The sequence below is a fragment of the Elephas maximus genome, chromosome 15, assembly GCF_024166365.1.
Source record: "Elephas maximus indicus isolate mEleMax1 chromosome 15, mEleMax1 primary haplotype, whole genome shotgun sequence".
Lineage (NCBI taxonomy): Eukaryota > Metazoa > Chordata > Mammalia > Proboscidea > Elephantidae > Elephas > Elephas maximus.
In genome coordinates, this window is record NC_064833.1 from 47138676 (window position 1) to 47165136 (window position 26461).

A 26461-nucleotide genomic window follows, 5' to 3' on the forward strand; every position below is an offset into this window, starting at 1 on the left:
ACTAATAAATCGAGTAAATCAAATCAGCTACTATCCAAGCCCTTTCCACCCATCTCATTCTACTTTTCAAAAGAGTGGTCATCACTCATCTCTTTTCACATGCCTCACTCATTCCTACAATCCAGCTTCTAAATATATCACTCTGAAAAAACAGCTCACACTAACCAAAGACCTTCTAGTTGTCCAATCTACTGAACACTTTTCAGTAATTTTACTAGACTTGGGTGCCGCATCCTAGTGCTGTCCACTTTCTTCACCATGACATTCGCTACTGCCTTAGCTACTGCTGACTATGTCTGTCTGGTCCTCATACCCATCACACCACTCATTCTTGGACCTGAGCTTGCATTCCCTAGGGTTCCACGCTCTGGATATTCTCCTCAGGTGATCTCTAATGACTCCCAAATTTGCATCCCTAGCCCAGACAATACCCTAAGCTTCAGGCTCATGTTGCCAATTGCAGGCACAAATTAAACAGTGTAAACATGAACTCATAATCTGCTCTTCAAAAATATTTTTATGCACAATTCAGTTGCTGGCCCTACCATTGTCCTGTAACCCAAACCAGAAACCTGAGCACCATCCTCAAATCTTTCATCTTTTACTTCCCACATCAAATTAATTATTAAGCAATTCTAGATTTTACCTCTTAAATATTTCCCCAATATGTTCTCTACTCTCTATCCCTTCTAACACTTGTGCTATATGACCTTGAAGAATGTGCCTATTCATCTCTGAATTCTCACCTTTAAAAATGATGTAACACCTTCTACCAAGTTTTGTTGTGAATAATAAATGAGACCATGCATATGAAATTGCAGAATAGTCTTTCTGAGTCAGTTATTTTGGGGGTAGAAGGTGAAAAGTTGCTGACTTTGCAGATGTAATTAGTTATATTCTATTACAAACTTTCCAATGGTCCACAATTACCCAGAACTACATAGTCCAATACTGTAGCCACTAGCTACATGCAGCTAATAAGCATATGAACTGTAACCAGTAGAAAAAGAGGGGCGCTGGTGAGTCAGAATCAACTCAACAGCAATGGGTTTGTTTTTGGGGTTTTTTTTGGTAAATGTAAAATACTCGAATTTTTAAGACTTAACACACACATAAAAAAAGGATGTGAAATATCAGTAATTTTTATATTGATTACATATTGAAATAATATTTTAGATATACTGGGTTAAATAAAAGATATTATTAAAGTTAATTTCACCTTTTTAGGGAATTTTTTTATAATGTGACTACTAGAAAATTATTTATGTGACTCATAGATTTCCACAGGACAGAGCAGCAGTTCTCAAACTTCAGCATTTATCAGAATCACCTGGAGGGCTTCTTAGAACAGACTGTTGGAACCCACCCCCAGATCTTCCGATTCAGCAGGTCTATTGTGGGGCCCAAGAACTTGCATTCCTCATAAGTTCCCAAATGTCACTGGGGACCATACTTTAAGAGACCCACTGGTCTACAGCACTACTTTCAAAACCTTCTTTGCTTACTTCCCTCTTAAAACAGTTCTGTGAAAGTATTTACTCCCCTACACAAATAAGTACATTTTTTTTTTTAATTGCAAGTTTAAGTAAAGGCAAAGATATTATTTACGTTGTAGTGAAAATACTCACTTTGAAAGCTTTGTTTCTATTTTTTAAAACAGACGTACTTAGGGAAAAATCTAATAAAACACATGCAGATTTGTATGCTGAAAATTACAATACATAGATGAGATAAATTAAAGACACAAATGAACAAAGATATATTACGTTCATGGAATAAGAGACTCAACACTGCTAAGATATAAATTCTCCCCAAAATGATTTACAGATTCCCTGTGACCTGATAAAAATCTCAGCAGACTTTTTTATAGATAGTAAAAAGGTGGCTCTATAATTTATATGGTAAAGCAAAGGGTGATTCTCAAGAACAAAACTGGAGGACTTACACCAGCTGGTTTCAAAACTCACTATAAATACAGTAATAAAGACAGTACTCTCCACACCCCACAGCCCAACTTTTTTTAAGCAAGCAAGAAAAGGGAAATTGTGAAGAGGGATGGGAGTGAAGAACCAACAGGATATGTGGACGGCAGGAGTGTTTTCAGCTACATCAATTTTAGGAAAGAGTACAAACAGAACTGAGGAGCTGCAAACTGTTCCCCTTTTACCTTGGACTTCTAGCTGTGTAATTCAGATAGAAGACTGCTGATGCAGAAAAACCAAGCTCCTTAACAAAGCTCACAGGGTATTTACACTTTGGGTCTTGCCTCCCCATCTAGCCACATCACCTGCTTCACCTCCCATAACAACTGACACTAATACCCGCACAGCATACTGCTTCTAGTCCTCTCATGTACCATCTTATTTCTTGTCTTTCAGCTTTCCCTCATGCCTTCAATATCTTTTGCCTTCTTTTACTAAGCTAACTTTTACTCAGCCTCAGATTGGGCTCAGGAGTTGTCTTCCCAATGCTGTCTTTAACAATCCTATAGAATTTAACTGTACTATTAACTGGGCAATTATACTATATTATGTAATTTAGTATTTCACTGTGTCTCATCTTCCCAAATAGACTACAAACTCCTTATGTAAAAGACACTACAAAAGTAATTTTAAGGGATTTTGCGTTGTTTTTAATCTTAGTATACAATTTTTGCTAAGTAAATCCTAAAGGACACAAATAATGATGTTCTCTAAATTTTTAAAAGGCTTGGAGCAGTATTCATATGCCTAAGACCACTTTGGTATAGTTATGAGGGTAAGGGAAAAAGAACAAACCAAAACACCTTTTAATACCCTTTTAGGCCTATGACTGTGATTTTAAGATCAAGAAAAGATAACAGGTCCTAATTCCTGGTTTCATGCTAAAATTATTGAAGCATATAAGTGAGCAGTTGATACGTATTTTTTACTCACCTTAACAGTACTGCAGTGCAAACCTTTTGCCATGAGAATATAAACCAAATCTCTTGTTAAATTGTCTTTAATTCCCAGGATAACACCACTATAAACAGAAGGTACTTCCCACTAGAAGAAATAAAAATACATAAATAAACATATACACAGAGTGAGCCAAATCTGTAAAGAATCTTCCAACAACATCAATCACATTAAAACAAAAATACCTGATCATCTGTAGATCATTTTTAAGAAAAAGGAAAATAATGGTCATAATGAAATGCTAATTAAAATGAACATATTCACTATAAAAACCCAACGGCATCTAGTTGACTCTGACTCACAGTGACCCTATAGGACAGAAGAGAACTGTCCCATTCAGTTTCCAAGGCTGTAAATCTTTACAGATGCAGGCTGCCACATCTCCTGCAGAGTGGCTGGCAGGTTCACACCACCACCGTTTCAGTTATCAGTCAAGCGTTTTAACCACTGTACCACCAGGGCTCTTATTCACTATAATGAGCCAATAATAAAGTTACACAGACTGAAATCTTCTGAAGGTGGTCTATAGAAAAAAAAACTTCTGCCCATGTATTTTTGTCTTTTAGAGTTGGTCTGTGGGGATGGGGTGAACTGCAGTGAGGAGCATATCAATCAGATCACTGCCCTACCACCACCCTGTGACATCAGTATGTCAAAGAATGCATCTGGCTCCCACTGACACATTTCCTAGTAGCTGCATCTTTTTCTTGTGTCACTCTATTATGCCTGCTTTATACTCCTAAAATATGTTTTTCTCTCCACCTTAATTATGCCTTCCTATTGGTTTGGAATTATTAGCCATGGACCAAAAGTAGTAGTGAAATTATGGGCTTTGTTTTAAATAATCAAATAGGATACACTGCGTTCTATTTGTGCTACTTTCATCAACGGCCTAGCAATACAATCAAATTCCCTAAGGTTGAAATTCGTTTAATAATTACATTAACAATTAACACTTGCTGAATATTTACTCAGAGCCAGTATCTGTTCTAGGAGTTTTACATGTATTAATTTGTGTGATCCTCACAACATTATAAAGTAGTTACTATTTTCCCCATTTTACAAATGAGAAAATGGAGGCACAGAAGTTAATTAACTTGTCCAAGGTTATACAGCTAGTTAGTACAGAGCTGGGATTCGAACTCAGGTATTTAGTCCTAGATCCTCCTCTCTTAACTTTTATGCTATGCTTCCTCATCTATAAAGAGAACTGCTAATAATAACACAAACACTAAGGAGGCTCAACTACCACTCAGATTAATTTTTCATTTCACCACACTTATATGTTTTAAATCCCATAAAATATACATAAACTTCTGGCTGCTTTATTATATCTTTTGTAGAGGAGGAGAATACAGAAGCTTTGCTCATTACTTTAATCTCATCTGTATCTATGGGCTATTTCCCTTATATCTCTAGCTACATTTCCTCTGAGACGATATTTTAGAAGCTATTTCCACTTGTACTTTCCATGCAGAAAAGCTTTTAAATAACCTCAAAATATTAACTGGGAACTTTAAAAGAATATCTAAAGGACAAAATATTCTATAAAAAAGTTCTAATGAAGTGGTTCCAAACTGTAGCCTTTAGACTTCAAAACTGTATTAAAAAAAAAAAAAAAAAAAAAACCTATACGGCACACTGTGTCAGCTACAAATTGCATAAATAGCATACTCTATACATATATTTGTAGCTGTATTTAAAATACCTGAAGATGCTATGATAATAAATGAAACACAAGCTCATTTTTAGATGTTACTAACCTAATAGTAAATACTACTTCTTTTTTTGATATTTTAGATATTCTCTCTCAGTGGACATTATTGCATGTGAAGGTCCTAAAATTTTTGACATATACAAGGGGTCTTTATTCTCAAAAAGGTCTTACCTGTTCTTAACACAGGGTTTCTTACCTTATTAGACACCGTCCAGAATTGGCGGTCTGAAGTCATACCATGTAATTCAATTAAAATCTGTCGAATCCTCCAGGGATCCACTGATAATATAAGCTGGTGCTCCAACTGGCCGATATTGACACTTGCTGAAGCTAAAGGAAAAAACAGATTTCTATTTCAATAATGATTTAATTAAAAGGTAAAAGAAACTGTATGCTTGTAAGTATTCCATTTATAAGTGAAAAGCAGCTCTTAACTGATTCATATGACATAAAGTAAATTATATGTTAACTTTATCCTCATATAGAAAACCTAATACATTTTGTATTATATCTGTATTTAATAGATGAATGAATCTGGGAAATGAATAAACAGTAAAAATATAAACAAAGGTAATAGTCCGTAATTGGTTAATAGAACTATGTTATGTATGGAAAGAGTTAACTTACACAGATAGCCCTATTTTTAAACATAATACATCATATTAATTTTGAGTAATATTTAAAAGGTATTCCCCTCCAAGAGAACCAATAAACGATCATTAAAATCCCTAATTACAGCTCAGCTTTCAGGTACAGTCTTTAATAGCACATCTCTAGCGTTTTTGTTTATGTCGATGTTATTCCTTTCCTTTACATCTGGACAGAGCCAACCCCTTTAAATCCACTGAGAGTTATAGCAGCTAAAATTTTGCTTTTGTTAAACCAACTGAATTGTCTCGTGTATTAAGTTTTGAAGCTTAGGCTTCTTATTAACGAATAGCACTACGTTTTCCACTTATATTCATAAAATAACAGCAAAAAATGGAAGAAAATCATGAAATAGTAAGGCAAAGATGAAAATGTTGCGAAAGCTGAATGTTTCGCCAGCAGACAGTATCAACTGTATAGCTTGAAACGCATAAAAATTTGTATGTGATTTGAGGATATCAATATATAAAAGCATGAGTTAACAAAAGCAAAACATATAAAAGTTACAGTTCCCACTTTTTTTTTTTTTTAACCTCCAACAACGTATCAGCAGCAGAGTTACCCTGGTCTATTTTCCCAGCTAAAATCTTTTATGTATCTAGACTAAATCCTTATAATCCATAGATGCAGCAGGAGTGCAAGCACTTAGCTGCTTATACACAAATACAAATACACCCACTCATCACTTATTGACATGGTTAGGCTCCAAAGACCAGGTCATTATGCAAAAACCGGTGGATGACCACATCAGATCACAAAATGGAGGATGACTACATCATTACGTAACTGCCAAACGACTGAGAATCATGGCCCAGCAAAGCTGACACGTAACAGTCACAACCAGTGTTACTCTTGCCTCACACCTTGGCATCTGTTACTGCCAGATGTATGTTGTTAATGCTCAAAACAGTCAGATTTTTTTTAACACCTGTTGTAAATGTGAAATGTCGGATAACGAGATAGTCAATAAGTGAGGAGTAGGTGTATGGAATGCAGATAAATTTCTATAAATTACCAACATAAGTATGAACTAGAACAAATAAAGAGGGCATCCTCAAATATATTTCAAGGTTAATTCGACTAGATGGGCAAAATGTGCCAACATGCTAGTCATCAGACTACAGAGCTAACCTGGGATATCATAAAATGAAGTTACAGGCTTAATGCACAGATTTACTCTAGGGGATCTCTTCCTCATCTGATCAACAAGTAGCTTTCGTTCTTCATCTTTCAACAATGTAATGAAAAGCTCATGTGAAGAAATCATGAAAACATGCTGCAGATCTTCCAACCCCAGACAAACATTCCTAGATCAGTAAGAAATATTGTAAAACAAAAAAGCGTATGATTTAGTTGGGAAAAAAACAATCATATTAATGAATTTTTATTAATAAGTCATTTAAAAAGCCACCCGTTCATAAATTACATATTAATATTTTGAAACAGATTTTGATATTTTCCTTTGGTCCTTATTTAAAACTGTGAAGTTAATGATACAGTACAAAAAAAGTAACTTATCCTAAAGTTTCATGTGGCTACACAGATTTGAACTTAACCTTAACTGGCTCCCAAATACCAGTAGCTGTCTGCTTACAAGATATGCACAACAGATACAAAAAGACAAGTAATAAAGCATACTTTTCTCACAGGACTGAGTTCAAAGTTGAAGAAAATGAAAGGCACTTACTTCAGAAAAGCAGCCATGTTTCCTTTCAACAAATCTGAAGATTTTTCTAAATTTATTGATCTTGAACATACCTAGGAATTTGAGTAATTTTACTGGAATATGAGTACTTTAAAAAATGTAGATTACACTTTGAAAAGTAAGAATTAAAAACAAATTTTCCTTTTTCAACCCAAAGAACCACAGATTTGGTTAGTAACTTAAGAGAAGCAGAGATGAGACCAAAGAATAAATTATGGGTGGGAGCAAAAAGTGAACTTTTCAAAAACTATTTGTGTAGTAAAGACTAATTTATGACAAAAGCATAAACAGCAAAAGACAAAATAAATAAATGAAACCTCATAAACACTAAACATTTTTGTTCACCAAAAATGCTTTACCAAGATACATTAATTGGTCTCAACCCACCTGGATCAGAGGAGAATGAAGAACACCAAGGACACAAGGTAATTACAAGCCCAAGAGACAGAAAGGGCCACATACACCAGAGACTACATCAGACTGAGACCAGAAGAGCTAGATGGTGCCCGGCTACAACCCATGACTGCCCTGACAGGGAACACAACAGAGAACCCCTGAGGGAAGAGGATAGCAGTGGGATGTAGGCCCCAAATTCTCATAAAAAGACCAGACTTAATGGTCTGACTGAGACTAGAAGGACCTTGGTGGTCATGGTCCCCAGACCTTCTGTTGGCCCAGGACAGGAACCATTCCCAAAGCCAACTCTTCAGAGAGGGACTGGACTGGACAATGGGTTGGAGAGGGATGCTGGTGAGGAGTGAGCTTCCTGGATCAGGTGGACACTTGAGACTATGCTGGCATATCCTCCCTGGAGGGAAGATGAGAAGGTAGAGGGGGTTAGAAGCTGGAGAAATGGACATAAAAAGAGAGAGTAGAAGGAAGGAGCGGGCTGTCTCATTAGGGGGAAAGCAATTGGGGGTATGAAGCAAGGTGTATATAAGCTTTTGTGTGAGACTGACTTGACTTGTAAACTTTCAACTTAAAGCACAATAAAAATTTTTTTAAAAAAATGCTTTACCAAAAAGTGAACACAATCTACTGACTAGGAAAGTATCTTCAGGAACCTAATATCCAAAATACATACATCTTTCACAACAACAAAAAGACAAATAATCCAGGCAAAAAAATGAGCAGACATTTCACCAAAGTGGACATTTGAATGGCTACCAGACACATGAAAAGATGCTCAGTGTCATTAGCCATCAGATAGATGCAAACCAAAATCACAATGAGATACTATTTCACTCCCATTAGAATGACTAAGATGAACAAACAACAGAAAATAAGAAGTGTTGGCGAGAATCTGGAGAAACTGAAACCCTTATCCACTGATGGTGGAAATGCAAAACAGTACAGCCATTGTAGAAGACAGTATAACGGTTCCTCAAAAAACTATCATATGACCCAGCAATTCCACTCCTAGGTATATACTCAAAAGACTTGAAAGCAGAGACTCAAAAAGGGACTTGTACACCAATGTTCACTGCAGCACTATTCACAATAGTCAAAAGGTGGAAACAACCTAAATGCCCATCAACAGATGAATGGATAAACAAAATGTGGTACATACATATGATGGAATACTACCCAGCCAGTGGGAGAAATGAAGTCTTGATATGTGCTACAATATAGATGGTGCTTGAAGACAACACGCCAAGCAAAATAAGCCAATCATAAAAGGACAAATATGGTATGACCTCACTTATATAAAAAGACACAAAAAGGCCAATGTAGACAGACCTAAGTGTATTAGTGGTTACCAGGAGCAGGAGGGAGGGGAAAAAAGGGGTTAAACAGTGATGGAAACATCACATGATTAAGATAGCACTGCATAGCGTATTACTGTAATGGCTGTGAATAAGTTGTACACCTATAAAAAGGTGAATTGGCAAAAGTTGTGATAGATACATTTACAACAATGACCATAAAAAAAAAGAATAGCTGTTAAGGCTACTTATGTAAAACCAAACACCACATGGGATTTGGTTCCTTGGCTTGGAGGTTTAGGGTCATGGTTTTATGGGAAATCCCAGTTAATTGGCCTAATAACATGTTTAGTGCTTCTGTTCTCCCTCTTAGCTTGCTGGGTAGTGCCTGGGGTTAAAAGCCTGCAACTGGCCATCCAAGGCACAACTGGTCTATTCACCTGGAGGAACAGAGGAAGGAGAGTCAGGAATAGGAGGAGGATATGGAATGTGTGGCTAACTGCCTCCATGAACAACTGCCTCCTCTGCCACGAGACCAGAAGAATCAGATGTGCCTGGCTACCATTACCGAACATTTTGATCAAAGATTCCACAGAAGGACCTGATCAAAAGGGGAAAAATGTACAACAGAATTTCAAACTATCATGGACTTCAGACTTCCTGGAGCCATGGAAGGTAGAAGAACCCCTGAAACTATTGCCCCCAGATAATTTTTAAACCTTAAACCAAAAATATCCCTTCAAGTCACTGTAAAACCAAACAACAGTTTAGCTCTTTTAAGAACTATCTGTATGGGATCAAGTTGACAACAGCAACTCAAAAGATCAGATAGGAACCTTACGGGGCAGTGAGCTTATGTTAATGAGGGAGGAATAACTCAGAAAAGGAGGCTGAGAATGGTTGCACAACTCAAAGGATGCAATCAGTGTCACTAAATTGTACATGAAGAAACTGCTAGACTGGTGTATGTTTTGCTACGTGTATCCTCAACAACAAAATTAAAAATTTTTAAAAGACTAATCTATTTAGCACACTATACAGTTTCTCAAGAATTTATAGTCTTTTGCTACAAATTACATGAAGTGATCAATTGCAGTAATCAGTAGCTCCTATCAGAGAAGTGAGAGAAAATTTCATCTAGATGGTTGAAAAAAATAATTGATAATAGTTAGTGAATACATAACCAATGCTTAAGAAACTAACCAAGTTTTCAAAAAATAAACAATCAAAACAGCATAACAGGAACTAGTTATGGGAATATGAGATCACATTTTAAATGGGTAGATTGTATGTTATGTAAATTCCGTCTTGAGAAAGCTATTATTAAAAAAGAAGAATTATAACAGTGCTTAAAATGTACTATGTCCAGACACCATTTTCTGATTTATAGACTAACCTATCATATAAATCATATCTGAGCACTCTGGAGTATGTACAAAATACTTACATTCTAAGAATTCTGTTCCACTGCATACATAAATTTTTATTAAGTTTGCTGTCATACATAAAATATTTTATTAAGGTAAGGAATAGTTGATTTTCCTTTCATAATAGATTTTTTATTCACACAGAGGTGCACTGTACACGTGTCATGGAACAACTTAGGGAATGTGTGTTAATCTATGACTAGCAAACATAACAGATCATATGAATAAAAACAGGTAATCGTTTTCTTCTTCAAATAAAGTGAGTTTTAAATTACTGAAAAAGGAGAAGCATTCCAATTCTAAAAACCAATCAGCTATGAAAAATCCTCTCATTCCAACCCTGAACATCCATCCCATGACAGGTAAAAGAGGAGGCATCCAGAAAGGACAGGGTTCTACTCCTGATGAGCTAATCATCTGAGGTGACAGAGTGGGAGAGTGGGGGAAAAATAATCACAATACTCGTGCTATAAAATTAAGCTCGAACAGCTATAGGGAAAAAGAAGTAGAGTCAAGGAGTTGAGATAGCTTCACAAGGGTGTAATCTAGAGAAATGTATTCCTTAATCATTCTGGGAACCAGGAAAATAAATCCTCCCCACCCGGCCCCCCGCCAAAAAAAAAAAAAACAGGGCAAAAAAGAATACCTCATGATCAAGAAACATTATTCTCCAGACAAATGGGAGCCAATAAGGTTTTGTTTGTTTGAAGACAGAAAAGTAACAAGATTAAGTTTTTAAAATAGAAAAATAACTACAGAAACACATTGTGAGGACAAGCTAGAGATGGAGAACAGATAAAAGAAGGCAGTTACAAAGTTACTTCATCAGGCTACACGAGAGATGAGAGCATCTTGAGAACTAGATGGTGCCCAGCTATCACCACTAACTGCTCTGACAGGGATCACAATAGACAGAGCTGGAGAAAAATGTAGAGCAAAATTCTAACTCACAAAAAAAGACCAGACTTACTTGCCTGACAGAACCTGGAGAAACCCCAAGAGTATGACAGCCTTTCATGAAGGATCATGAGAACCTGGTGATCAAACTGGATTTAGGAGTGAGAGGGAGAGAAAGAGGTGAAAGTTACTAGCCCCATAACTGGAAGGATGACAGGCAACATTAGAGAAACAAGTTTTTCTGGATGAAGACAATGCATTCAAACTGAATATAAAAGTATTGTACTTTCTAGCAATTCCAGTTCTAGACATATAACCTGGCCACAAAAGGGATTAGAAAAGATGTTCACCACACCCTTGTAACAGAGAAATTCTAAAAACAATCTAAGTGTCTATCAATTGATAAGATGATAAATCGTATGTTTAACAAATAGCAATATTATAGTTAAAAAAAAAAAAAGATCAATAAACTGGTTATTACACACACCCCTATATAGAATGTGGATTCCATGAAGGGAGGCATTCTTATGTTTTGTTTATTGGTACTGCTTGGTGTCCAGAACAGTCCCTGGCATGTAACAGTATATTATAAATATATACAGATATATTAAAAGTACAAGAACATTACACGGAAGAGTACAGATCGTCATTAGGACAGTGGATACCGTTGGGAAGAGGATGGCAGGAAATGGGCTGGAGGGAGGGTTCCAAAGTATCTGTATGTTTTGTTTCTTAGCACAGATAGAACAACAGGAACTAAATAGAGCAAAATGTTAATGGCTGACCTGAGTAGTGGTTATGATCTATGGCACCACTGTCTAACTTTTCTGTGGGTTCTAAAATACTCATTTAAAAAAGTTATTTAAATTATGGTATGTACATAAAATGGAATATTATTCAGCCTTAAAAAGGAATAAAGTACTGATATATGCTACAACATGAATGAACCTTGGAAGCATTACACTAAGTGAAAGAAGCCAGACACAAACGACCACATCTTGCATGATTCCAACTATATGATATAAGTATCTAGAACAGGTAAATCCATAGAGACTGAAAGCAGACTGGTGATTTCTAGGGGCTAGGGTAGGGGAGTGAAATGGGGAGTGATTTTTTTTTATTTTTTTAACTATACTTTAGATGAAACTTTACAGAACTAGTTTCTCATTAAACAGTTAGAATATCGTTTTATGACACTGGTTAACAACCTGCAACACAACAACACTCCCCCTTCTTGACCTAGGGTTCCTTATTACCAGCTTTACTGTCCACTCCTGCCTTTTAGTCCTTGCCCCTGGGCTACTGTGCCCCTTTAGTCTCATTTTGTTTTACAGACATGTCTAATCTTTGGCTGAAGGGTGAACCTTGGGAGTGACTTCATTACTGAGCTAAAAGGGTATCCGAGGGTCACACTTTTGGGGTTTCTCCAGTCTCTGTCAGGCAAGTTAAGTCTGGTCTTTTATTGTGAGTTAGAATTTTGTTCTACATTTTTCTCCAGCTCTGTCTGGGACCCTCTATTGTGATCCCAGTCAAAGCAGTTCGTGGTGGTAGCTGGGCACCATCTAGTTGTGCTAAACTCAGTCTGGCGGAGGCCGTGGTAGATGTGGTCCATTAGTCCTCTGGACTAATCTTTCCCTTGTATCTTTAGGTTTCTTCATTTTCCTTTGTTCCCAAAGGGGTGTGGGGAGTAACTTCTTAATGGGTATAGGGTTTCCTTTGTTGTTGGTGGGCGCCATCGAGTCGGTTCCGACTCATTGCGACCCTATGGGGTGATAAAAATATTTTGGAACTACATAGAGATGGCAGCTACATAACACACTGTGAATGTAGTAAATGCCACTGAACTGTTCAGTTTAAAATGGTCAATTTTATGTTACATGAATCTTACATCAATACAAAAACATTATTTAATTTAGAAAAAGATAAAACAAGACACATCTCTATAGATGCTAAAAACATTAAACAGATAAGGAAAAACTCTGATACTAATAAATTAAAAAATTTAGATGACGTGGACAAATTCTTTAAAAATAACTTCAAAACTAACTCAAGAGAAAAGAGAAAAACAGAATAGCCCTGTAATCACGGACAAAATTCAAACAATATCAAAACCCTTCCCATAAAAAAATCTCCAGGCCCAGATGGCTTCACTGGTGAATTCTACCAAGCACTGAAAGAAGCAATGATTCCATTTTTACATAAACTTTTCCAGGCAAGAAGAAAGAAGATGCATGCCTCAATTTATTTATGAGGCAAGCATGATCTTGACACTAAAATCAAGACAGGACAAGAAAAAAATACACACATCAATCTCACATATGAATATAAAAAACCTTAAAATACCCGCAAGCCAAACTCAGCAATATAGATTTAGAAAAGATCATGACCTGGTTGGATTTATTCCAGACATGTAAAGGTAGTTTGATATTTGAAAATAAATTAATGTACATCACCACAGTAACAGATTAGGGGAGAAAGTTCCATGACTATCTCCATAAAAAAAGAAAAAAAAAATGTAGGCACAGAAAAAAGTATTTAATAAAATTTAAATATTACTCATGATTTAAAAGGAAAATCAAAAAACTCTCAGCCAACTAAGGACAGAAGGGAGTTTTCTTAATCTGATAACGAGTATGTACAAAAAAGAATAAACCCTACGATAAACATCATCCTTAATGAATATAGTGCAAGCTTTCCCTCTGAGACTGGAAAGGAGATTAGATGCCCACTATTGCTGCTTCTACGGAACACCCTTCTCGGGATCATAGCCAGCACAGCAAGAACAAGACAAGTAAAGACATGACAAGTAAAAGGTTAGAAAAGGAGAACAAAAACAACAAAATTCACTTGTTCACAAATAGGCTGTATGTTTAGAAAAACAATACAATTTACAGATAAGTTAACGGAATTTTTAAGAGTTTAGAAAAGTTCTTGGATACAAAATCATCATACAGAGTTTAATTGTACCTCTATACCAATGTATAAACCATTTTATGTATGAATTCTATGGAAAAATTATAAAACTCTGAAGGACATCCAAGAATGACTAAATAAATCAAGAGCCATACTACACTAGCTCATGGGTTAGAACACTGATTATTGTAAAGATAGTAATTCTTTCCAAATTGGGAAGAACTCATTTTAAAATTTAATGTTAATTCCAAACTAAATTTCAACATGCCTACTTGTGAAACTTGACAATCTGAGTCTTAAGTTTACATGAAAATACAAAGAACAAGAATAAGCAAGACAATCTTGAAAAACAAGATAGGAGGACTTGCTCCAGATGATATCAAGACACAGGTATATCGACGTAGAGAAAAACAGAAAAGCAGTCCAGAAGACACAGCCCAGAAACAGGCCAACACATATCTGGGAACTTGGCGTACAACAGGGATGGCACTGTCAGTTGGTTGAAAAAAGATGGACCTTTCAATACACGGTGCTGGAACAACTACACAGTCATACTTCGCATGATACCAAAAAAAAAAAAACACAACTGTAGATGCCTTAAAGACCAAAATCTGAAAGGAATACTAAACTATAAAACTTTTAAAAGATAAAACTGTCTTCATGACTTCAGAAAGTTTTCTTAAACAAATACAGCAATTATTAATCACAGAGGAAAAAATCAATAAATTTGATTATATGAAAATTAAGTTTGAAATGATACAAAAAAAGTTAAAAGAAAAACTCAGAGAAGATAACCTCAATACTTAAAAATGACAAAGGTCAGGATAAAAAAAAAAAACTCCTTCCAAAAAAAAAAATAATCCAATAGAAAAATGAAGCATGCACTTGGAACAGGCACCTCGAAGGATTAAATTCATATGAGCAAAAAAAGGATAATAATATTTTCTTGGTAATAAGGAAAATGGAAATTAAAAACTCAAAGAGATACCACTGCACAACCATCTGTCAGGCAAATTTAACAATACCAAGTGATACAAAGAATGCTGACCAGTGAAAACTCTCATGCATGCCGATGGGAATATAAATTGGTATAACCATTTTGATATTACCTACTATTTTTGCAGATACATTTTCCCTAGGTATATATCATAGACAAACTGGTACATACGTGCATTAGTATACATGTACAAATACTTTCCAAGTAGTGTAACAGTCAAAAACTATAAACAACCCAAATGTCCACCATTATAAGAATAGATAAATAAACTGTGGCATGGTCATATAGTAACACCTTACAGCAATGAAGAAAAAAAAAGAACTGTGTCTATACACAAAAACTTGAATAAACCTCATAAATATAATGTTGAGTGGAAGAAGACAAAGAATACATACTGTATGATCCCATTTATATGAACAAAACAGGCAAATTAAGTTACTTTTTAAGAGTGCATATAAAGGCGATATAGCCATAAAGAAAACTAAGGAAATGATTACCACAAGTCAGGACAGTGGTTTTCTCAAGTGAAAGAGAGTTTGTTTGGTAAAGAGCATAAAAGGAGCTTGTAGAGTACTGATGTTTTTGGAATTAAGTGGTGTATTTGTGCTCTTTGTACTTCTTTCAACATCTATTATAAATTATTTCTCAGTGTAAACAATGTTAAAGAAAGAGGTAGAGAGATCTAGTAGAAACAGATTCTCAAGCTCACATGAGAGGCTAGAGATATGATTTGTGAGTTTCTAGTACACAGGGTGATTACTAAAGCTTTGGATGAGAATTAAAAATGATACAAGATGACTGAGTCAAGAACAAAACTTTTCTAAACAAAAACACTAAAGGGACAGTAAGAGAGAAGTTAATGAAGGATTAAGGAGAATTCAATGAAGGATGTAGAAAAAACATGAAGGAGAATTAGAAATGAGTGATACTAGAACACAAGGCAGGAAAGCAGAGTCTGTCAATACTGTCAACCATCAGCCACAGACATTCAGGGGCAAGTCAGATGAAGACTGAAAAGGAGGCATTGGATTTGGCAATAAAGAGGTCACTGGTATGCTTAAATCAAAATTATAAATCAAAAGGGCAACATAATGTCTTACCTCAAGAAGAAAGTCTATTTTCTCTTTATTAGATCTAAGAAATAGCTGGTTAAATTGAACACTAATTGTTCTACCTTCCAGTATATCCCGGACTGTGTTACAGGCACAGACCTTAAAACAGATTTCATCTAGAGCTTCATTTCTGTAACACAAAAGTAGAGCCACTAATATTATTTTAACTATTAAGAGAAAAGGTGCACGTTGCAAAACGAAAGTCACAAGAATGAGCCGTTTATTCTTGACAAGTGAGGTTTTAGGATATTCAAGTACACTAGTAAATACCACATGCCAAGACGGGGAAAGAAAAAAGGTTTTGTATTTATCATGGGATCGCTGAATTACATATTAACTATTAGAATAGAATTCTATGTATACAATTTTTTCCAAGAGCTTTTAAAACAGATTTGGTGAACATCAGAGAGGCTTCTCTGGCTACATTAGTGTCCTTTACACTGACAAAAGTGAGGCCACTGTCAGACTTGTAGATAGTTTAGAGGTGTGTTTTTGATAAACTAGAAAAGTACTTGCTCTTTTATTCAAAAATCAGTAAGTAATTTTTCAATGTACTTACCCCTGTTGAGCTTTCTGAGACAGTTCTCTCAGCACTGACTGTCGGAACTGGACAGGTAAACTAAAGGTTAAGTTATCTTCAGTGAAAATCTTTATTACTTCCTAGAAAACATACATAAAAAGATATCATTTCAAAAATTATCCCTAAGTTTCTTTTCTTAAATTTTAAAATTAAGGGTAAAAAAATAGCCTTTTTAAAAAAACTGAAGCTCGTGGACCCGAAATGAGCAGTGAGGGAGGAATTAAAAAGTCAGTTCAGATATACCATTAGAGAAAAATTTTAAATATTCTTCTAATCTACCTTAAACAGATTTATGTTTAAAAAAAAAAAAAAAAAACTCTCTAAAATATTTAAAATAATTCAGCTAGGGAAAAATATGCTAAAAATATCCTAATAAATTTAAATGGTTTAAAATATATTAGTGAATCATGCCAAATGCACATATTATTACACAGGGGCTTTTTCTCAAGGAACGGAAGAGGAGGAAAGAAAGAAGGGGTAATGGTGTAGGAGACAGGGAGAAGCATTTCTGGGAAGAGGTGAAGCTAACCAGCTCCTATAGCAGAAATACTAACAAAAGTGGTTTCAAAACTCCAGAGGACAGAGTGTCACCTCAACAGCAAAACATGAGCAATGTAGGGCAGCAGAGAGGAAAAGACTGTCACTTCCCAAATGTGAGAAGACACATTTGCTATAGTTGTTCAACTACTGTTTAATTAAAAAAACAAAAGCAAAACAAAAAACTTTATATAGTTCACATAAAGAGAATCCTATTTAAATAAAAAACTAAATATTTTCCTAAGATAGTCCTGCACCTATAACCCCAGTAATAAATTTCAGAATTGCAATAAAATTGCTATCTTCCCCTTCCTAGCTAACCATTACACTGTTCTCTGATTTACTCATTTTGGCACTTCATTACATTTATAGTAATGTATGCTTGTCTATGCCTAACATTTCTAAGGTCTTGTCTGCACAGGTCAGTGAGGATCTTAAAGAAAGAATTGGTATAGTGTCATAACCCTCAATAAGCTCCTACCAGGTAAATGTAACTAAAAGATCTCTAGTTTTTACTAAATCCATCTCTATCTCTCACCCATCTCAAGATAGTTTAATTTTCTTCCCTAGGGCAAAGTGCAGAATTTCAAAAAAGGATCAGGGCAGAAGTAGAGGAAATGATAGCCCCCTGCCCTTTACTATTTTCTGTTAAAAAAAACTCTAGATGAGAAGAGCTGAGTCAAAAGCCCACTTGGAGACACAAAACTCATAGCTTTGTCATTTCATGATTCCTGTTTTGAACTAAATAACATGAAGGCACTGTTTACTCTCTAGAATGAGGGCTTTCCAGTGAAGATTTTAAAAGCTCAATTTCTAATTTTCAGTGACATTCATTATAAAACCAAAGATATGTAAATCAGAGTAGGGGGAAATCTCAGCCTAATTAATATTTTCGTGAGTAAAACTGAGATGATGACCAGGCTCAATGACAAAACAGGCGCTGCAACAGACCATCCAAACCTACCAACACCATGCTGCTCACTTTCCCCTATGATCTTAATATCTGAGGTATCTAACAAGGCTGCGCTACAAGGCCATACCTTCAAAACAAACACAAGACTTCAGGCTCCATAAAGCTAAAAGTTACCTACCTGTAATTTTAAAAGTTAAAATGGGCAACCTCTATACCTTCTTTTTAAGAAAGGATAACATTGTAATAATAAACTAACATTAGTATAGTGCTTTGCCTTTGAGTTTATAAACTATCACTTCTCACTTGATTCTCCTAAGAGTCTTATGAAACAGGATAATTACTACAGGCCAGCCTCACAGTTTAACTGACCTGCCCCAAATTGCACAACTGGTTAATCGTGGAATCAGGATCTGAATTCAGTTCTGTGCGGCTTCTAAAACTTTTGAATTATACCAGTGCATCCCCATCATGCATCTTACCTGATAGTTTCCAGATCTCAAACAAATATGGACTTGACTATATGGAGTCAACTGATGAGATGTACTGTCAGAAGAAGGTACAAGAACATCACATGCTTGACAATAGCCAGCTAACCGCTTCTCATCTATGGTACAATGAAGAGATAATGAACCTATCTGTAAAGTAAGAGGGTATATACCATTATCCATTAATGTAATATAAACAACAGGCTAGCACCCATGTAGTGCATCTTTACAGTACAAGATAATAATGAGTTATTTCAAGGTTGGGTGAAACATAAAAAATGAACAGGTTAAAGGTTTAAGAACAGGGGCCAGAAAACTACTGCCCTCCAGCCAAATGTGGCCTGTTTTTCCGTTTCTGTATGGCTCTTGGGCTAAGAACTATTTTTACAGTGTTGAAGGGATGTAAAATGTTTAAGAAAAAAAAAAAAAAGAATATGCAACAGGGAGGGTATGTGGTCTACAAAGCATAAAATATTTACTATCTGGCCCTTTGGAGCCCTGGTGACATAGTAGTTAACAGCTCAGCTGCTAACCAAAAGACTGGCAGTTCAAATCCAACAGCCACTGCTGGGAAACCCTGTGAGGCAGTTCTACTCTGTCCTATAGAGTCACTATGAGTAGGAACCAACTCGACAGCATCTAACAACATCTAGCCCTTTAGAGAAAAAGTTTCCCGGTCTCTGGCTTAGAGTTTTCACGTCAACATCTAAAACACAGACATTACTACCATTCGAAGTAGGTGTGACAAGACAACGATTAACAAAGAGTAAACACTGCTGAAAACAAGCTTAAAAATTTTTTAAATATATGTAACAAGCAGATTTAATGGGTGGGGGTTCGGGGTAGCAAATGAAACCTATAATCTTCTCTCAGAAAGAATAGAAATGCTTCTACCAAAAGAGAATATCTTTTCTAAAAGATACATTTGAAAAAATAACGAAAGTTTTAAATTACTATACCTGAAAAGCCATAAAATTAGAAATCTGATGAGTCTCCTCAGCCAAAGTAAAACGGGGGTTCCAAAGAGTCTACAGTAAGTCTAAGATATATCTCTATAGCATTTAATCAATTTCTCTGGTGAGGAAAGGACAGGCTGAAATGGGAATTTTTCTAGGCATCAGGCATAAAAATACCTAGTTATGTACTTTAAAATTCAGTTGTCTGAATTATAAAAAGAAAATGCAAATGATAAACACATGAAAAAGTTCTACCCTTACTAGTAATTAAGGAAATGCAAATTTATAAAAGAATCTATTTTTCACCCATCAAATTAGCAAAGTTTTTGTTTTTTATACTTACTGCTGATTAAGTGCTAATGAGAGAACTGTACCTGGAAAGCAATCTGATTTTATGTATTAACAGCTGTTAAAACAGTAATACCTGCTGACATAATAATTCTACTTGTACGATGGTAACTTGAAAAAGTATCTAACATCCACACAAAGGTTTATGCTTGGAGATACGAATACTGCAGCTTTATAATAAATAAACACTGGAAACCTAAATGCCCAAACATTAAGGAGATGAAGTAAATAATAATGGAATATGATATATTTAAAGCGTCTTGTTTCAAGGTTTGAAAACCCTGGTGGCATAGTGGTTAAGTGCTACAGGTGCTAACCAAAAGGCTGGCAGTTTGAACCCACCAAGTGCTCCTTGGAAACTCTATGGGGCAGTTCTACTCTGTCCTATAGGGTCGCTATGAGTCGGAATCGGCTCGACAACAAAGGGTTTGGTTTGGGTTTATTTCAAGGTTCAAGCAAGATACAAATTCTGCAGCTTTATAATAAATAAAAACTGGAAACCTAAATGCCCATTTAAGATGAAGTAAATCACAGCAAATAATGGAATATGATACATTTAAAATATCTATTCCAAGGTTCAAGCAAGATACAAAATAGTATATATAGTATATATTTAACTGCATAAAAACACAGAAAACAAACAAAAAACAGAAGAAAATAAGCTAAAACGCCAAATTTACTTTCCAGGTAACAGTATTACAATCTTTTTTAAAAACCTGTTTTTAATACTTTTTTGAAGTTTGCAAATTTACTGCAATCAACTTTTTTTTACTCATTAAAAATATAAAAGCCAAATGACTGCCCTGACAGGGAGCACAACAGAGAACCCCTGAGGGAGCAGGAGAACAGTGGGACGCAGACCCCAAATTCTCATAAAAAGACCAGACTTAATGGTCTGACTGAGACTAGAAGAATCCCGGTGGTCATGGTCCCCAAACCTTCTGTTGGCCCAGGACAGGAGCCATTGCCAAAGCCAACTCATGAAACATGGACTGGGCTAGGACAATGGGTTGGAGAGAGATGCTGATGAGGAGTGAGCTACCTGCATCAGGTGGACACTTGAGACTATGTTGGCATCTCCTGTCTGAAGGGGAGATGGGAGGGTAGAGGGCATTAGAAACTGGCAAAATGGTCATGAAAGGAGAGACTGGAAGGAGGGAGTGGGCTGATTTATTAAGGGGAGAGTAAGTGGGAGTATGGGGTAAGGTGTATATAAGTTTATATGTGAGACACTGACTTGATTTGTAAACTTTCACTTAAATACAATAAAAATTATTTTTAAAAAATATATAAAAGCCAAAATATATATAGATATTTTAAGGGGCCGAATATTACATGCCTGTTATGACTGTATTTACCTCTGCAATTAGTTCTTTGGTTCTAAAAAATTTTTCTCTGGCATTTTCATAGACAGCTGAATTTGTAGAGCCTTGCTGGAAGTATACTGCACCCAAATCGTAACACACCTGAAATTGTAATGAGTATCAATTTGTTTAGTAATTTTTCATCATTTAAGAGCTGACAGAACTCAAAATTATCTCCATCTCAGCAAAACACAGGTGTATATATATAGGAAAAAAATATATTTCAATGAACTGTGAAACAACCAATGTTCTTAGTTTCAAGTAACAGAAATCAACTCTCACTGATTTAAGCAGAAAAATTTATTCATTTCAGGTAGCCTACAGAATTGTTAGAAAGGTCAAAGATTCAGGCTTGAAAACCAAAAGGAACAAGGGACGCCAGCAGCCAGCATGAGAGCCAAAACTGGTCTAGTGTAGATACTGCTGCAGCCAATCTCAACACTAGACTCCACAGCCTGTATCACCTGCAGCCACCAACAGAAAGCACTGGAAATAGCAGCTATGCTCTTGCTAACGCTTCCCCTGAAAACTAGATTTTACTGTCACTGTTGCTGCTACCCACCACCAAAATGGATTCTCTACCATCCCACTTGACTTACTAGCTTATGAGTCACAGTCTGAACTAAACATATCCACTTGTCAAACCTACGTGACTTGGCGTTCTAAAGCAGGAAGAGGCTTGAGAAAGTGAGTATTTAGAGTTTTCAGCTTCTATTATAGGAAGCAGGCTCTGCCTCCCACCAAAAGTCTCAAAAGAAAGGGAGTTCCTCTAACACAGTAGAGGGGAACAGATGTGGGGAGCCCCACAAAAGGTGCAAGAGTAGGATGGGGTAGGAGACAAATATCTACCCTAACAGGACTGGCTAGAATAAAATACTGAGAAATTTAAATTAATGATGATAAAATTATTATACTTTTCCAATTCTCTCATGGTGGAATTTGTATATTTTTCAAAGAGCTTTCCTAGACAGAAGCTGAGATTCACTGAATGTCAGAACTCAAAGCTGCTTCAGATTGGTTCGACCCAGTCATTTCTATGGATAAGAACACCAGGGCCCAGAAAGTGATATGTCTACATAAAAGCATATAACCAAGTCATGGCAGAGCCCAGGCTTGAGCTCAAATCTCTAGGCTCCTAAAATGCCCTGTGTCTCAAGTTTATTCTACAGTGGCTGACAGATCAGTCTTTTTGATCTGACTTTCATAAAAAGTCTTCAATTTTCCCCCGAACAGGATAAAGTACAAACCCTTTGACCTATTCTTTAAGGACCTCATAATCTGGCCTAACTTCTCTCTCCAAGCCTGTCTTCTCTCCTCTGTTTCAATCACACTAGTCTCCTCAATTCTCCATTCACATCATAGCCTAGAAATGAGCTTCATTCCACACACCTTTATCTCCATTTATCTGAGGCAAGAGATACCTATTCCTCCTCCAAACTCCTAAGCTGTAATAGTCTCTGGTACTCATTACGAAACCACTCTTTACAAGCATTATAGATAATGTTCTATCTTGTTCCATGAATCAAGGAGATAAATTCCCCTTAGCCTCTAGAACACTGCTTTGAACTATTTAGTCCACCATAAATGTTTGGCTGATTTTCATTCTAGAGAACCCCTCCCATCTGGGGGGAAGGAATACTAAAGCAGTAATTATATATGATATATACAATGATACATAGTTCCCCTTTCTAAGCAAAGACAATGTAAAGTTATCAAAAAGATGCTAGTTTCACCGACTAGCCATTAAAATGAGCTTAAATTCTATAATTAAGAGGTTGTCAACAGGTTTAAAACAAAAAACTTGATAATGTCCTAAGAGAGAGTAACACTTGGTTTTAGTGGGGGAAATTCTACAGGTTTTTTTTTTTTCTTTCTGAGTCTTAGCTAAATTCTACTAACAAAGAATGCACTTCAAATCTGAATATGCCAGGAATTGAGTATTACTACCAATTTGCCATTCAAAAAATAGGAAACATAAACTCAGCTATGTAATTAAAAAACTATTTGATAGTCTAACACATACAGGTGTTTTCTAGGAGGTGTTTCTTTTCAGGTCGTATCATCACCGTGCTGTGATAATCCAACGACACTGATAGTCTTTAAACAGACTCTCAGAGATTATAAAATACTACAGTACCAGACACCTTCCCACATGCAAATTTCTCAATAAAAGTAAAGAGGTTTTCAAGTGTCAAAACCTTGTTACTCCTACTGTAACTTTCATCTCTTCAGGTCTGAAAAAAATGCTTACCTTTAGCTCTAGAATGATTTAACCTAAAAAGGCACCTTTTCCCAACACTGTTGTAGCTACTTCTACCTCTTTCAAAACAGGAAATAGTAATTAAAGAAGCCATGCCGACTCACATGACTTAAGGAAAAAGAAATCTAGTTTAAAAGGCACTAAAGGCACTATTCTAGTAACCTTCGGGAGGCAACAATTATTTTTAAATTTCTATCGCATTCCAAGTTTTGTGCTAGAAAATGAGGAAGAAGCAAAATATATTTAAGAAAGAAAAAACAGGGCCTCAGAAAGTTTACAAGCTGGTGGGGAAGAGAAAACATAAAATAATACCCAACAATAAACATCAACTGAAAGCTGCCAATGCAACTGGGGCCCAGAGTTACAAAAAGTAGATAACCTTGCGATCCTTGTAAAGCTGGACATTTTCTCTAGGGGCCTAGATTTTTTTCTAACACAATATTAGCTTTTTGTTGTCTGTTTGTTTTTTTAAGGTCTAATTATATTTCTAATTCTATGAAGTGAGAAACAACAGGTTAAACAGCATCTTAAGACAAAATCGAAGAGAAAAAAAGCAGAAACAAATTCTAAAATACTAAGATGATTACATATAAGATTTTCTCCTCAAAAATTATCATGCACTGATTAAATACTAAAATAAATACCTGGCACTGCATTTCCTCAGTTTTGATTTTCAATCCAGCAGTAGAACTCTCAGTTTCCCCATTTACCATGCCTGGCTCCATGGCCAATAAATCTAGAGTTCTCATGGTGTGGACATAAAGATCCTTGTTCAATTTAAGGGCCGCCTCTAGTACCAAAATAGAATCAGCAGCTTGTTCTTTCAGCTACAAATATTCAATAAGCAAATCATTAAAACACAAAAATAGCAATAAATGACCATATTAACCAAAAAATATTTACGGGATATGTAGTAATTTAGCATACAGTGGTATTAAAAAAAATTTTAACACAGCAGGAATACAATTAGATTTGTTGAAATAAAATGATATTAAATGGGGGAAAAAGCACTAAATTCCTATTATAAAATTAGAAAATACAAAGAGGAAAAGATTGATTCTCCCCCCTACAGAAATGTTTAAGGATGAAGAAAAACACTTTAAAGATTTGTACTGTTCCACTTGATTTACTCAAAAAATGTTTGTATACAGCAATGTGCCAGCCACAGTACTAGGCACTACCAAACTCATTGCCATCAAGTTGATTCCAACTCACAGCGACCCTATAGGACAGAGTAGAACTGCCCCATAGGGTTTCCAAGGAGCAGCTGGTGGATTCAAACTGCCAATCTTTTGGTTAGCAACTGAGCTCTTAACCACTGTGCCGCAGGGGCGCCTTACTAGGCACTAGGTAATACAAATGAAAAGATGCAGGCTTTTTACTTCCATATTCAAACTACTACAGCATATTTGTTTTATGTACATGCAGTTTCTTATCTTCCCTCTCCTCCCCTGGCCTCCCACACCTTACACAGTGTCTCTGGCACACTGTAGGTATTTATAAGAATTAGAGACCATTTAAAAAAATTTACAAACCTCCCAAATTTCTACCTTTATACTAACTAAATCAATTTTAAAAATAAGTGCTGTAGTTTTCTGATTATAAAAGTAATTAAAAAGTAATACATGTTGACTGTAGATATTTTGGAAAACACTAAAGAACATGTAGACATAACCTGTAAAATCGATTTCTCATACCTACTACAAGTATTGTGAAGTATTCGACAATAGAACCAATAGTAAAGCTCTCTATCATTAAAGCTGTACAACTTAGAATCATATGATCAATAAAAGCCCTACTGTATTCTAACCATAAAAATATAAATGTCATTGCATCTAGGTCTGAACAACTCTCATATACTTATGATTAGAAGCATCTAAACACGCTCTCCAAGTGTTTCAGAAATGTTAAAGTATAACTGATGCAAATACTCACCACTTTCAAAATATTTTCTGTTAATTCTTTTTCCTGCTGCATCTGATTCATACTAAGAGAAATGATCGAAAAGACCGAGTATCGAATGTTACGACACTGAAAACTCAATACTTAAGAGCATATACATTAAAAAAATATACATTAGTAAGGTTCAATTTAGGTAAAAATACTTTTAATGCTATTCCTTTTCATCCTTAAAAAACAAATCATTACGAAGCTCGTTTATTTTCCATTACTTTCTCATTTGCTTTGCATAAAACACACACACCTCAATTTACCCTTTCAAGATCCAATTATTTTCTGCTTTGAATTTTCTGTTGATCCCAAGCGTCTTCATTAATGGAATACATGCTGATTCATTATGTCCGAATTTTCAATAGGTAGTATGGATTTTTTTCTTGCCTCATCCCACCAATACTACCCTCAGAGTCCAAAGGGACATATGTGTTCTCCCAATTTAACCCCCAGAATCCAGAGGGACATATGCGTAACAAACAATTTTTCTAAATTCCATGTTTAACCTACCAAAAATATTCAGCACCACCTCATAGAATACCCTGTAAAAATAGTAATTTGTGGCATATGCCCATTTCTTCTGCTTCAAACAGTTATACAGGCCCTCGCCTTGGAGCAGCATGCACTGTAAGTGGGAAAACAGCTTCCCAAGAAACCTCAAGAGGCGGAAAATATAGGTGGGCAACCTAAGTTCCACAGTCCACAAGAGGGTTCTTAACAGTTCAAACTTACTGACAACTAAAGCTCATTTATATCAAATTAAAACCCACGTGCTCTAGCTCCACAATTTGGGTAAGATGCTATTGGAATTTAAGATCAGGCTTAAAACAGCAGATATGATCAAACTTTAGGAAAAAAAAAGAGGAAAACTACTGTAGTTCAATATACTTTAAAACCTTTTACACAGTACTGATAGACAATGATGATTTTTAAGTCAATTCTAAGTTTTAATCCTTGACTTTTGCAAAATTTCCCCCTAAGAATCCTTCATTTTTCTGGTCAAGTAT

The 26461-nt window shown here is 35.7% G+C and overlaps 1 protein-coding gene across 2 annotated transcripts in view; it reads right to left on the reverse strand.

The window, feature by feature from the left end:
* Positions 1 to 26461, reverse strand: part of INTS8 (integrator complex subunit 8) — a 51885-nt gene that overhangs the window by 20084 nt on the left and 5340 nt on the right. Inside the window, exons 5-14 of one of the 2 annotated variants that reach the window (XM_049853786.1) lie at positions 25440 to 25491; positions 24149 to 24331; positions 21239 to 21346; positions 18571 to 18726; positions 16621 to 16721; positions 16050 to 16191; positions 6992 to 7062; positions 6436 to 6611; positions 4853 to 4986; positions 2916 to 3026 (exon numbers count right to left, since the gene is read on the reverse strand). In XM_049853786.1, the coding sequence (XP_049709743.1) occupies positions 2916 to 3026; positions 4853 to 4986; positions 6436 to 6611; positions 6992 to 7062; positions 16050 to 16191; positions 16621 to 16721; positions 18571 to 18726; positions 21239 to 21346; positions 24149 to 24331; positions 25440 to 25491 (1234 nt within the window). The remainder of the gene's footprint in view (positions 1 to 2915; positions 3027 to 4852; positions 4987 to 6435; positions 6612 to 6991; positions 7063 to 16049; positions 16192 to 16620; positions 16722 to 18570; positions 18727 to 21238; positions 21347 to 24148; positions 24332 to 25439; positions 25492 to 26461) is intronic. The other variant, XM_049853787.1, reaches the window with a different exon arrangement.